Genomic DNA, 12797 nt, shown 5'->3' on the forward strand with positions numbered 1-12797 from the left:
TCTCTGTTTCCCCACATTTTCCTTCATTTTCTGTCAAATCAAACACAGCTCCCTCCCTCCCTGCAGCTTATATGGTATATATTGGATTGTAACAGATCAGCACGTATGTGTAATTAAATGTCAATCAGCTGAAATTCGTTTACCAAATTGTAATAATTTGCGACTCCTGTACAAAAGAAGGTTTTTGAAAAGAAGCTTTTGATGGAATTAACTTGCTCTCTCTCGAAGTAGTAGTTAATTTGTTGCCTGACAGTGACTGCAATTGGAGAGGATTCTCTCTTAAGGTTGAATAATGTATACTGTTTAATTTATTAATTTTAAATTCTAACTGTTAAATAAATATTATCAATTTTATTTAAAATATGGAGGATTCCCGTAAGCCAAGGAGAGTAATGTGGAACTCATAATTCATAAAATCGAATCAAAGCTGAACATCGATTCGGGCAGACGGTCAATGCTGACCTTTCCCGAAATGTCAAGTAGGATTAAGCTGCTGTTGTTGCGAGTGTTGGACACGAGCACCAAAAGGCGCGTCGACATACGCAGCCTACTTCTCCATGTTGGATCCATTGAACTCGTACTTGATACTTCCCTGCTAAAAGGTATTGGTTATGGTGGGTGTTGATGCACCGATGATTGCCTTTGCCACCTTCCTCTGAAATCACACTTTCACACACTCCCAAGATGTAATTCCTGGTTCTCTCTCTCTGAGAATCAAAAATGTTATCCAATTCTCAGAAGAAGAAGAAGAAGAAAAGCTTGCAGTCTCTCTTGGCCACCAACCTCGGTAGCAAGCTCACCATCTCAATCCCACCGTCCACCCAAGACCCCGAGCTCGACTTCGACTTCTCTGAAGTTTTCGGCCCCTCAACCCCACACAATCACCACCCCCACCAAAACCCCATCCCCTCATCATCACCGCCGTCCACGTCATCCCCCACCCTCCCCCCAGGGGACCCACCCGTCATTCGCCACCGGTCCCACTCCTTCGTGGGCCCCTCCCCCCGCTTCACTCTCTCCCGCTCCCTCCCCATCCACACACCCGAGTACGAATCCGAGTCCGAGTCCGACGCCGAAGCTAGAAACGGACCGAGCGAGGATGTGGAAAAGTTTGGGCCTGGGGATTTTGAGATTCTGAGGATTGTGGGGCAGGGGGCGTTTGGGAAAGTGTTCCAGGTGGTGAGGAAGAGAGCGAGTGCTCCTAATAATGGTGAGCGTAAAGAAGAAGGAGATGATGATGGGATATATGCGATGAAGGTAATGAGGAAGGACACCATCATAAAGAAGAACCATGTGGATTACATGAAGGCCGAGAGGGACATTCTCACTAAAGTCGTACACCCCTTTATAGTTCAGCTCCGCTACTCCTTCCAGGTACATACTTTTTCAACTTAAACTCGTTCTTTACCAGCCTGCTCTTTATAAATATTTGGTTTTTTAGTGTTTGGCCCATGTGATGCAATAGTTCTTCAATTCAGATTACAAATTAAAATTTATGGTGTATTGGGAATTCGTTAAAATTACATGTGAAAAGTATGGTAGATTGTTAGATTCTCACTGAGATTGAGGTTGAGCATGAAACCCTGTTGTTCCTTTCCAAATGCCCACCATTAGTAAGATACTTGAATTTTTATTTTTTTTGTTGGCGATTTATGTTATTGGCCTTTGGGCGTTTCTTAAGAAATGTTTTGAGTTATCACATCTCTGTTGGATCAAAGATTTGGTCGTATGATGTGTTTTTGCGGTATCTTCTTTTGACCGATCGAAAGCATCTCTTTGTCCCTCCTAACCGAACTGCTAAAAAATCACAATAGCAAAAGTTGTTCTTGCTGGGAGAGTAGCGTTGGAGACATCTTTATCTGAGGCTTTGTTGTCTGGCTCCTCATAAATGATGTTAGGATCGTCCGGCTCATTCTTGAAATCCGATAATAAAACAGAGACATAAATGATTGTTTTAGCGACGTATTTAATCATTATCAGACTGAATAGTATTTGATAGAAACCATTAGTTGGCGGTACTGCTTTACATGTATAATTTTGGCTTAAGAGTGCTATTTTTTTTTCTTTCACTAGGGAATAGTGGTTGCATCTTTCCTGATAAATAGTCAAATATAGGTTGAAATTTGTGACCTTTCCTTGTGAACTTAATTGGGAATAGAATGTTCTAATTTTTTTTTTTTTTTTTTTGGTGTGTGTGTGTGGATGTCATTGCAGACAAAGTCTAAGCTTTACTTGATTCTGGATTTTATAAATGGAGGGCATCTCTTCTTTCATCTGTACCGGCAGGGAATCTTCAGGTACCTTCTGCAGTGCTGTTTGAACCTTTTGATTTCTAATCACATTGTATGTTCACCTGTTTGATTTAGGCTTTGCGTGTGTCTTGATGAGTAGTGAGGATCAGGCAAGGGTTTATACTGCTGAGATAGTATCTGCTGTTTCACATCTTCACAAGTGCGGAATCGTGCACCGGGATCTTAAACCTGAAAATATTCTCATGGACGCTGATGGGCATGTAATGGCCATGCCCGTTTACACATTTCTTTTGTAGGAATATGCATGGAAGTCATGAAATGTGCTTTTCTTCCATAAATATGTTTTCTTTGAAATTATGTGGCCATTTTTTTTTTTGTTTTTCCTAATGTTGGTACCTATGATACAGGTTATGCTAACTGATTTTGGACTGGCAAAGGAAATTGATGAATCAACCAGATCAAATTCTATGTGTGGGACCACAGAGTACATGGCTCCAGAAATTTTGCTGTCTAAAGGCCACAATAAAGATGCAGATTGGTGGAGTGCTGGTATACTCTTGTATGAGATGCTAACAGGGCAGGTAATACCATTTTGTGAAACTTTTAGTACTTTGAAGAATTTCCAGATTTTGACTTATGAATATGTCTTGTCAGGCAGTAGTTTTAGTAACCAATAACGTTTTTGACAACCATGGTTTTCATGTCACCCAAACAATTGTCAGAATATCCAATCAAAATGATCGAGTAACCTATTGATAGTGTGCACCAATGTCAAAGGGTCAAAAGTTTGGCAGTCCGGTTCTCCCCTGGAAAGGGAGCGTGCATTGTTTCCTAGAAGAAATGAGATAAAAGAAGATAAGGGACAAATCTTACTGAATTAGCTAGTTATGAAATCTTCTCTTTCCATTTCAGTAAAAAATGAAGTGCATATGTAAAAATAGCAGCTTGTAGGTTGTGGGTACTTTTATCATATTGGGCTCTCCGTGCAAGAGAGAATCATTATTGATAATGGTTGGACCAACTTATAGAGTGCTAGGAAGTTGCTTGTCTTTTCCTTTGGCTTTCATGCCTCTCAGGTATGTATTCAACTGTTGAGTTGAGCACATGCCTCATACTCATGTTCTTCTCATGTTGAGTTCGCACAGTTGCTCAGATTTTAGTATCCTTAATTTCGTATAGCACAGATGTCATCACTCACCTGGTTTGGACTGCCTTGCTCCTCATTGAACTGTGTTTGCTCCTTCCTTGTGCAACAATATCTAGGCTGCTTGATTGTGGAGGAGTGTGTCATGAACATTGGTTCCAATGCTGTTTCAGTTGCTTCATTTAGTGCCACAAATAGCCTGTATAAAGGATCAAAAAGCTGTAACCCCAAGTTATCAATTTATTATTGTTTGTCCCAAAGTTGATAAATATTTCTTCCTTCAGCCACCATTTACACATGCAAACAGAAAGAAACTTCAGGAGAGAATCATTAAAGAGAAGGTGAAACTTCCACCCTTCCTTACCAGTGAAGCTCACTCTCTACTCAAAGGAGTAAGTATATCGTTTCCATGTGATTTTCTCTCTCTTCTCCCCTCCCCCCCCTTTTTTTTTTTAATTTTTTTATTTCGCTCTGTTGAATAAAAGATTAGGAAATTTCTATTTCTCTTTATTTTTGCAGTTGCTGCAGAAGGAACCATCGAGAAGATTAGGCAGTGGGCCTAGTGGAGGGGATGATATCAAAAGTCATAAATGGTTTCAATCAATCAACTGGAAGAAATTGGAGGCCAGAGAACTGCAGCCTAAGTTCAAGCCAGATGTAAGTGGAAAAGACTGTACAGCCAATTTTGACCGGTGCTGGACAGCAATGCCTCCAAATGACTCGCCGGCTGCCACACCAACTGCAGGTGAACATTTCCAAGGTTATACTTATGTGGCTCCTAACCCTTGGCTTTCCTCCGGATAAACTTAAGGCTTCTGGCCAAGAACAAAATTTGGATGATATGAAGGATGGTTTGAGGCAAAGCTGCCATTCAATTGTGATCTGTAAGTTTTGCTTTCAAACAAAGAAATATGTTCATTTTCATATCTCATGTACATTATTTCTAACTTAATCTTGAATAAATAGTATCATGGATTTTCACTTACTACATGCTTACAGCTTGATCTTAAATTCTCATTACAGTTAAAAAATGTCTTGAAGTATTCCTTTCATGTTTCATTTCATTGATTCTACAGTAAACCATACCAGCTAGAACATGTCACGTAAGATGAGAACTTTGCCATGTGAAGTTTTGTTAATTCCAACAAGATTGATAAATTTTTTTAAGTATGGATTTGCTTATAACTCATATTATGTGTTACTACTGATGTAAGTTAAAGATGCTATAGGGGTAAGAGGAATGCCAAAAAGAATGTTTGTCGATGTTAGCCTGTAGAAAAAGAGAATTTCATGACGTAACAAATGATAAGACCCTAGATAGCGTTGTATAGAAAAGAAGGATCCAAACAGTCCGCTACAGGTAGCAGGCAGGTTTGAGATTTGGAGTCATGCTGAGGTTGATGGATTAATCAAAATTGAATTGCCCACTTAATTTGGGCAAATGTAACGGAACAGTATGCATTCGTAAGTGTTTTTTTTGGGGGAGCTGAGAGAGAGTTCTACAATGATTGCACAGTGATCATGTTTATTTCTTCTTGTGTAAGTTGGAGAGCATGATAACTTGAGATTTTGTAATACCTAATCTAGTTAATTACCTACTGATCATGTTTACATTCCTCAACAAAGTTGGAGAGCATGAGAACTTGAAATGGCTTTTGGAATTTTTATCCAGTTACTCATTGAAGCATATCATCAGAATATCCAATAGCTAATTATGGCCAGACTTCCAAATTACTTTGATGGGATTCTGTCTGTAACGTCCTGGGGAAGGTGAGAGAAAGCAATGGCGAATAGTAAAGAGATGCATTTAGAAAGTAATACAAAGAGAAAAGCAATGCAGAACAATCTTGTTCCATCTCACTTTTCTTTGACGCAACATAAAAATATTAAGTACTAAGTAAATCTAGGCACCTTGTTAACTAATAATGGCATCTTAGAAACTGGTGTTTATTTGAAAGCGATTGACATGAATTTCATTTCGTTTTAGTTTCTATTATTATAATTAATCATACAAGAGATGAGAGTTGTGCTGTGCATCTGGACGAAAAAGTAAGCTCAGTTAGTCAAGATTGGTGAGGATCCCCCCTCTGATGGCATATCACTTTTCACGCTTACACAAGCATGGATAGGGGGGGGGTGTTGGAGAATAGATTCTTCCAGCGTATGCCCCTAGCAAATCCCTAAAGAAAGGGATCTATCCGCTAAAGAAAGTGGTGTTTCCTTTGCTGTTACAAGGAGTTTCCACAAAGGCAGAAGAACCCAGTTAGAAAAATCACTTAATCTATACCCCTACTGCCCTACATTGCGTCACAAGCAAGGGTCGCTTGTTTATTTATATCTATTTTCACCAGTTAGATGCAATCATCTTAGTTGCTCTTTTGGGAGTAGTTGTACTGTAGAAGCTTGTTACAGCCATGAGTAGTGATGATAGGTGTGACAAGTCCCTCTGTGAGAAGTCAATAAAGATGGTGGCGAACATCATTAAGCTGTCATCTTTTTCTATCTCAAAGATGACTCTTGGAGCAGGCCGACATACGGCAGCACGCAGAAGCCTTGAACCTTCGGTGGACTCTGCCATGGTTGACAACAAACCAGTGCCGTCCCGGATTTCTGGAAGCCGAAGGTCGCAACAACCACAGAGTGGCTCAAAGCATTCATTCTTGATTGAACCAGGTGAGAAGAATGATTCTACTTATGAGATCCATGAAGAGATGAGTGTTGATGGTAGGGCTTCTGCCTACATTAGAAAGGTACATGAGAAGAACCGAAATAATTATGATGCATCAAAGTCTTCTCCACTCACACTGCCTCTTCCACCCTAAGTACACAAGTAGCCATCTTCATCTGTGTTGTGTGTCTAGATTTCTATTTATTGTCTACTATCATGTTGGTCAGAATAAAAAAGTAGATGAGATGGCCTATCTTCTTTGCTTGGACAAGTTTAATGACTATTGTCTCTTTTTGCTGTTGGTTCCTTTTTTTCCTTGTTCAATAGGAAGAGATCATGGTCCTCGATAAGAGCTTCTTTTTTTCAAAAAAAAAAAAAAAATTCCATTAACTAAACAGAAGCAAAATACACATAGGGGTAGGGAACCTGAAAAAGCTCCCTCATACAGTGTAAACTAAAAACAATTGAAAGTAGAAATGAGTCAAATAAATGATATGTTGCAATAGCGTCTTGGCTCACCAATTAAGAGCATGTTTGAGACTGCGTTTGAGGAGTTTAAAAGTATTTTTAACACTCAAAAAGTCTATTAGAAGAAAAAAGTACTCATTTGGTAAAAAAAATTAAAAGCGCTTTGAAGGGTTCAAAAAACATAAAAAATAAAAATGACCAAAACGCACTTTTGGTAAAAGCTTAAAAATTAAGCTTTTGTCCAAAAACTCTTTTTTGATTTAAAAGCACTATTTTTCAAACGTAATTTCAAACATGCTTTAAAGATAAGCTTCCACTAAAAATTTTTAAGCAAATCAAGGCAATGATGTAGTCAAATATTGTCTCAATTATTAAATTAAAATTCTTTTGTTTATTTCAGTAAAAAATACTTTTGATCAACCATAAAATACTTTATAATTTTTCATAAGACTTATAATTCTTTTATAACTTGTTGACGCGTGTTAAAACGTGATTGCTGAGGTGGCTTCAGTCACATCTTGACATGTGTGATCAAATTATAAAATAGAATTTTCCACTCTAGCAAAATTGTAAAGAATAATGTTTTAGGTTGATTTGAATGCTCTAATTTTCCTCGTTTCGGGATGGTCGGTGGCTCACCGTGGCTGACCCTGTACTGTAGCTCGGGGTAGAGGAACCGGCCATTTGACATACGGGTCAAACCAGATTGAGAAATACGTTGTTGAAGTTTGATATTGAGCTTTGCAAATTATTAAAATGAAGTTTGTTTCTATTTTTGGGTATTTATTAATTATAAGGGGATGAGGAAATTGTTTGTTTGTTTCTTAACTTTCTTTGGTTCCTTCTTCATTCGGGACAGCACACCTTGTTGGACGCTAGAAATGTCTAACCTATAAAATATGTTTTCACGTGCTTCTGGAAACACTCAGGTTAGAATCTGAATGAAACAAGGGGACACTACTGCCTGCCTGCCAGACAAGGGCCATTATTAACCTAAAGCCCAAACCCATGCCTACGTAGCCCCCATCTTCAACTCAATGCCCACCCCTGCCCCGGGTATTTCGGATCTGGATCCCTCTTGTTTCTTTGACTAAAAGCATTTTTCAATTAACTCTCTATTCTTTAACAAAAAATTTGGCTTAAAAACTATCGAATAATAAACTTTCTAAATTTTACTCTATTCTATTTCAAAATAATTTTTATTCTATTTTCGGGGAGAAAAAAAGTGCGAGAAAAAATATAAAAACATTAAAAAAATAAAGTAGATAAAAGATTTTATTCTCCAAATGTGGAGAGAGGTCTAACGAGCCACAAAATAGAGAGGGAAATAGAAAGCTTGATTTCTATAGAATTTAACAAAATTTTGACTAAAAGTAAATTTTAAAGGGCTTATTGAGAATGCTATAAAGAGAATAGAGGCAGGGATAATAACAAGAGTATTTTTATCGGGCTAGTAAAAAATGAGATGCATCCAGCTCACCAGATGTAAAATAAAATAATGAAATTAAATAGTTAAAATAGAGAAGCATATGTGTTTTGAAAAAGTGAAGAGCTAAACTAAAAAGAAAATTAATTAATTTTGTTTAACTAAAATGAAAAATAAATTAGTTTAGCCAAAATGTGAATACAGAGAGCCCCATCATAGACTATGGGCCCCTCTCTCACATGTCCTGCCCAAAGAAGAGAGGCAAGGGACGAAAGAGAGAGATTACAATTGTAGAAAATTCCGATAGGAATATTTGACATTCATACAAACATGAAACATATTTCTATATTTTATGACAAAAACAAAAACTCTAGGAATAGCAAATGAGTGCGTCTTCGGTGTGGACGTGACATTTTGTGCAACCCACACAATGAATGACAACTCAGCATGTTGTAAATTAGAAAATAGGTATGCCTACATCTGATTATACTCTCATCAATTCATCATAAATCAAAACCAACAAAGAACAATCATTCACGCCCAACCCAGTTCACCATCCTTCACGCCCAGCCCACTGTCGGCGCCACGCTCAGCCCACCGGCACCCCTCCCAGCCCACACCCAGCCCGCCCAGCAACCGGCACCACGCCCAATCCATCGGTGGATCGTGAAGCAGCACCAGCAGCGGTTGTTGGGCTGCTGGGTCTCTTTCGTGGGTCTTGCCATGACCCGCCTCAAAATCCGCCTAAAACTGTAGTGTCCCACCTCAAAACCGGATTCTAATGCCTCAAAATCGAATTCTAATACCTCAAAATCAAATTCTAATGGCTCAAAACTCGTTTTTAGATTCAAAACTAAAAACTAGAGGTGGAAAAATTAGCCATTTAAGAATTTTATCACCCTAAAGGCTGAAAAAAGGAACTTTGGTATCAAAGAAATGGCCAGACCCGTGGGTCTAGCCGTGACCCGCCACCCGCATGGGCTGATGCTCCTCCAAGGCTGTCACTTGTAATTTTTATTATTTTTAACCGTGAGAATATGAATTATTATAGTATTTTGTTCTCATTTTAAATTTATGTAATAGGTTGATGTATCAACTGCTGAATAGTTTATACAAAACAGGGGTTTTGTGCATCGACCACATTGAAGATATTTCTCATAGCAAACTCTCTTCTTCTCTCATCAGAGATAATTAAACATAAAAAATACATATATATATATATATATATATAAAAAATTAAAAAAAAAAAAATTAACTTACTAATTTAATTAATCAATCATGCACTCTTACTGTCACAAACATCACAACGTATACACTTGCGTGACACAACCATTAAATTATGGTTTCCAGCAAATTAACAACCAATCAAACACGTACATGGATGCAAACCCACCACACATTTATTTGATGATTAAAACATTTCCCCTCAACAGAAATGTATGACCCATTGACCCCACAACGACAACATTAATTATTCGCAACCCCAACAAGCATGATCCATTCCATTATTGAGCATGATGAACGATCCACATTCACTATATTTTATTTTTAATGCGTCCAATTCACATAAAAAAGGGGAAGAAAATGGCTCTCTACCAATCATCCAATTTTTTTTTTTTTTAACCCAAAAAGCTAATAAAATAAAACCCACTAGAAGCTTCAGAGTTCAGACCAGACCCACCAAAAGTCCATGTTATTTTCAGTTATATCAGCTAACATCGAAAACAGCCAAAAGACCAAGAATCTAACATAATAGTACCATAAACCAACAAGAAGATAAAGACGTTACAGTTTTTGGGTCTGTACAAAACAAGCAAAGGATCAAATTCAGTTGCCTAATTTACCTTTACCTCGTCTTCTCTAATCCATTCCATTTTTTTTTTTTTTTTTTTGGAGATAAATTTCTCTAACCCATCTGCACTAATTATGAACCATTAATTTTCAAGCAACGGTGATGATGCCATCGCCATTGTTGAAGCTTGACATTGCCTGGAACGCCGAATGCCTCGACGGTGAATCCCTCTGATCGGATGGCAGAGACAGCTTGAGAGTCAACGGTGACGAGTCAATCAACGGTTTTGAATTCAAGTTAAGTTCGGACATGGTTGAAGCACGAGCACCCGTGTGGATAGGGATCGGACGGACGAGATTCCTCGACGACGAGGCGGCAGCATTGGTCTCCACATTTCCCTGTCCTAGGTTTAGGTTTTCCATTGGGTTCTCGATGGGGACAGGAACCGCTGCCGGACCAATAGTCATCGGAAAAGCAGACATCATAGGAAATCCACCAAAATTGCAGGGCTCGGATGGTGGTGGACGTGACTGCGAGGCATTATCATGATGATGCCCTGCTTCTTCTTCCATTGGAATCGCCGTGACCTGATACACCCATATGAGAATATGGTCATGATTCATGAAAAGCTTCTCTTTCTTATTTCTTTTTTAGTTTGGTTGTTGAGAAAACGTAGGAAAATGCAAAGAAAATCACAACTTCACAAAAAAACCCCCAACTCAAAAAAAGAATCTGATAAAACTAATCTGCCTTTGAATGGGTCAACTATCGAAAACTCTAAGAAACTAAGTCTTCTCAACAACCAAAACGTAAGAGAAAAGAAAGCCAAGAAAAATAAAAAAAAATTGAGAGCACCACTTTTTTTTTTTGGAACCAAAGAAATAAGAAAACCATACAAGCAAAGAGTTTCAGAAACAGACAATCTTTCAACTTTGTTTTTTTCTCAGCAACCAAACAGAGAGAGAACAGAGAACATAAAAGTAAAAATTACCGTATCGGTGGTGATGTCGAAGAGGCTAGATCTGCGGCGGCGGCGGTTGAGATTGGAGCGGCGGAGGAAGTACTTCTGAGCATGGCTTGCAACCTGCGTTGGCGTGCGAGTCTTCACGAAGTTTCTCGATATTCCTCTCCAGTCTCCTTTCCCTACCTTCTGCAATCCCAGCAGGAACAGCTTATGCTCCTCCTCCGTCCACGGAACCCCTGCAATACTCAAATACCGTCATCCACAAAATCAATCCAATTATACATACCCATAAATCAAAATATTTAAAATAAATAAATAAATAAAACAGGATTTCTCACTTAATACCAAGTTTGATCATAGAAAATGGAAATAAATAAAATTGACCAAGAAAAAGTAAAAAAAAAAAAAAAAATTAAACAGATTTTGACAAACAAATCAATTATTTTGGTATTGAAAAACTGAGAAATATCGAGAGAGAGAGAGAGATGATCGGCGATCTGAATCGGACCTCGCTTGCGCTCACGGTCGCGGTGAGAGCGGGAATTGGGAACGGCGTCGTCTGCGGAGGCGTAACCGGCACCTGCGACGTCGTCTTTTGTTGTGGTGTTGTTGTTAGTGTTAACCTTGGCCGGCTCCTCGGGCTGGGGCTGCTCGTACTGGGACAGATTGTTCATGCTGACGCTCTTCCGCATCATGTCCACCACCACCCTGACTCCGAACAGCATGATCTCCCCTGAACCGCCCGCGTCTCCGCCACACGCGCGAGACATCTCCGCCTCACCCTCTTCTACTTCTCGCTGTGGAGGTGGAATCTGTTGGTGCCGTACAAGTGGAAAATGGAGAGAGAGAGAGAGAGAGAGAGATATAGAAAATATGTGATGGATGTGTGGGTTTAATTTGGTCGACAATTATATATAGACGCACTCATAGATGGGGTGGCACCATGTGGATGTGTGGGTGTAAAGGCGTGGCCTTGTTTCTCGATTTGTGTCCTGTACGTGGCGTCTGCGGCCTAAGATTTTCTTTTTCTTTTTTTTTTTCAACGGATTTAAGATTTTGATCCGTTGAAAAAATCTTATTTCTTGGCTTATGCTTAAGTTATAGAGGTCCAGATAGTTTATATTTTTTAAAAATTATTTATGCGTCTATCGCCTATTCAGTTGTTCTGATTTCATATTTAGCACTATTTTTTTCGTTTGGGTTTATTATTGAGGTGCCCACCTCTTTTTTCTTTGTTAGGTTTGTAATATTTTCTACTCTTGAATGAAGTGAAGTATTTAGAAAAAAAAAAAAAAAAAAAGATTTTGATCAATCACCCATTATTATCTTTTGTTGGATCATAGATCGGCCACTACAAAGACCAACACCTCTAGGCTCGGTCTAACGTGCAAGTTCACTAAAGACAGGCCCAGGTCGAAACATTTGGCCCAACCCGAAGTATGGCCAACCCACTGAGGGCATAACAGTCTTTCCACTGAGGGTACAATAGTCTTTCGGCAAGTGAAGGAAACCCACGTTCACCAATGAACGTGTGATACGCCCCACGTTCACCAGAACGTGGTCTAGTAGTCTGCGCCAAACCGAGACACGTGTACCTAAGGATAACTCGGGTGCTGGGCCCAAGTAAAGCCCCACGTTCACCAGGACGTGATTCAGCTGTCAGCGCCAAATCGAGACATTTGTACCTTGATAATTCGGGTACCCACGTCCAACACAAGTGTGGTCGAGCCACCCATTAACACACTCCACGATCTCAAGATCATGGAATAACCCACAACCCACAATACACTTCGCCAACATTACGCACGTGGATCCTCAAGAACGTGGGGCCGAAAATTCCGATGTGACAACTGCTACGTAACGCCTATAAAAGGGAATCTCTAGTTCATTATTTAAAAATCACTATTCTCTCAAGCTCGTCCCACCGGCAGACCCTGGCACTCTTATCCTACATTTTCTATTTTGCAGACCAACGACTCCTCAGACTTTGTGCCACGTCACTTATCGGAAAACTGTCATCAACATCTTTAATCAAATGAATCATATGTTATTGGATCATCATCCATCATCTTCATATACATGA

General features: G+C 39.2%; 2 protein-coding genes across 2 annotated transcripts; one reads left to right on the forward strand and one right to left on the reverse strand.

Moving 5' to 3' along the window:
- Positions 1–540: 540 nt before the first annotated feature.
- Positions 541–4381, forward strand: LOC132175335 (serine/threonine-protein kinase AtPK2/AtPK19-like). Its single transcript, XM_059587235.1, has 6 exons — positions 541–1374; positions 2215–2297; positions 2392–2512; positions 2660–2833; positions 3681–3788; positions 3916–4381. Exons 1-6 carry the CDS (start codon positions 721–723, stop codon positions 4198–4200), a joined length of 1425 nt encoding a protein of 474 aa, XP_059443218.1. The 5' UTR covers positions 541–720; the 3' UTR covers positions 4201–4381.
- Positions 4382–9623: 5242 nt separating this feature from the next.
- Positions 9624–11603, reverse strand: LOC132176082 (transcription factor MYB1R1). The gene is made up of 3 exons (XM_059588203.1): positions 11223–11603; positions 10742–10950; positions 9624–10337 (listed from the first exon to the last, which is right to left on the reverse strand). Exons 1-3 carry the CDS (start codon positions 11482–11484, stop codon positions 9900–9902), a joined length of 909 nt encoding a protein of 302 aa, XP_059444186.1. The 5' UTR covers positions 11485–11603; the 3' UTR covers positions 9624–9899.
- Between the last annotated feature and the right edge of the window lie 1194 nt (positions 11604–12797).

This window comes from Corylus avellana, chromosome ca3, assembly GCF_901000735.1.
Source record: "Corylus avellana chromosome ca3, CavTom2PMs-1.0".
NCBI classification, from domain to species: Eukaryota; Viridiplantae; Streptophyta; class Magnoliopsida; order Fagales; family Betulaceae; genus Corylus; species Corylus avellana.

Bases quoted from the DNA above. Each gene is read 5' to 3' on its own strand.
- LOC132175335 (XM_059587235.1), top strand. From the start codon at position 721: ATGTTATCCAATTCTCAGAAGAAGAAGAAGAAGAAAAGCTTGCAGTCT. The intron at 1,375-2,214 runs GTACATACTTTT...ATGTCATTGCAG, and splicing joins AGCTCCGCTACTCCTTCCAG to ACAAAGTCTAAGCTTTACTT. The intron at 3,789-3,915 runs GTAAGTATATCG...TTATTTTTGCAG, and splicing joins CTCACTCTCTACTCAAAGGA to TTGCTGCAGAAGGAACCATC.
- LOC132176082 (XM_059588203.1), bottom strand. From the start codon at position 11,484: ATGTCTCGCGCGTGTGGCGGAGACGCGGGCGGTTCAGGGGAGATCATG. The intron at 10,951-11,222 runs GTCCGATTCAGA...TGAGTATTGCAG, and splicing joins CGACCGTGAGCGCAAGCGAG to GGGTTCCGTGGACGGAGGAG. The intron at 10,338-10,741 runs GTAATTTTTACT...TGGGTGTATCAG, and splicing joins TCGACATCACCACCGATACG to GTCACGGCGATTCCAATGGA.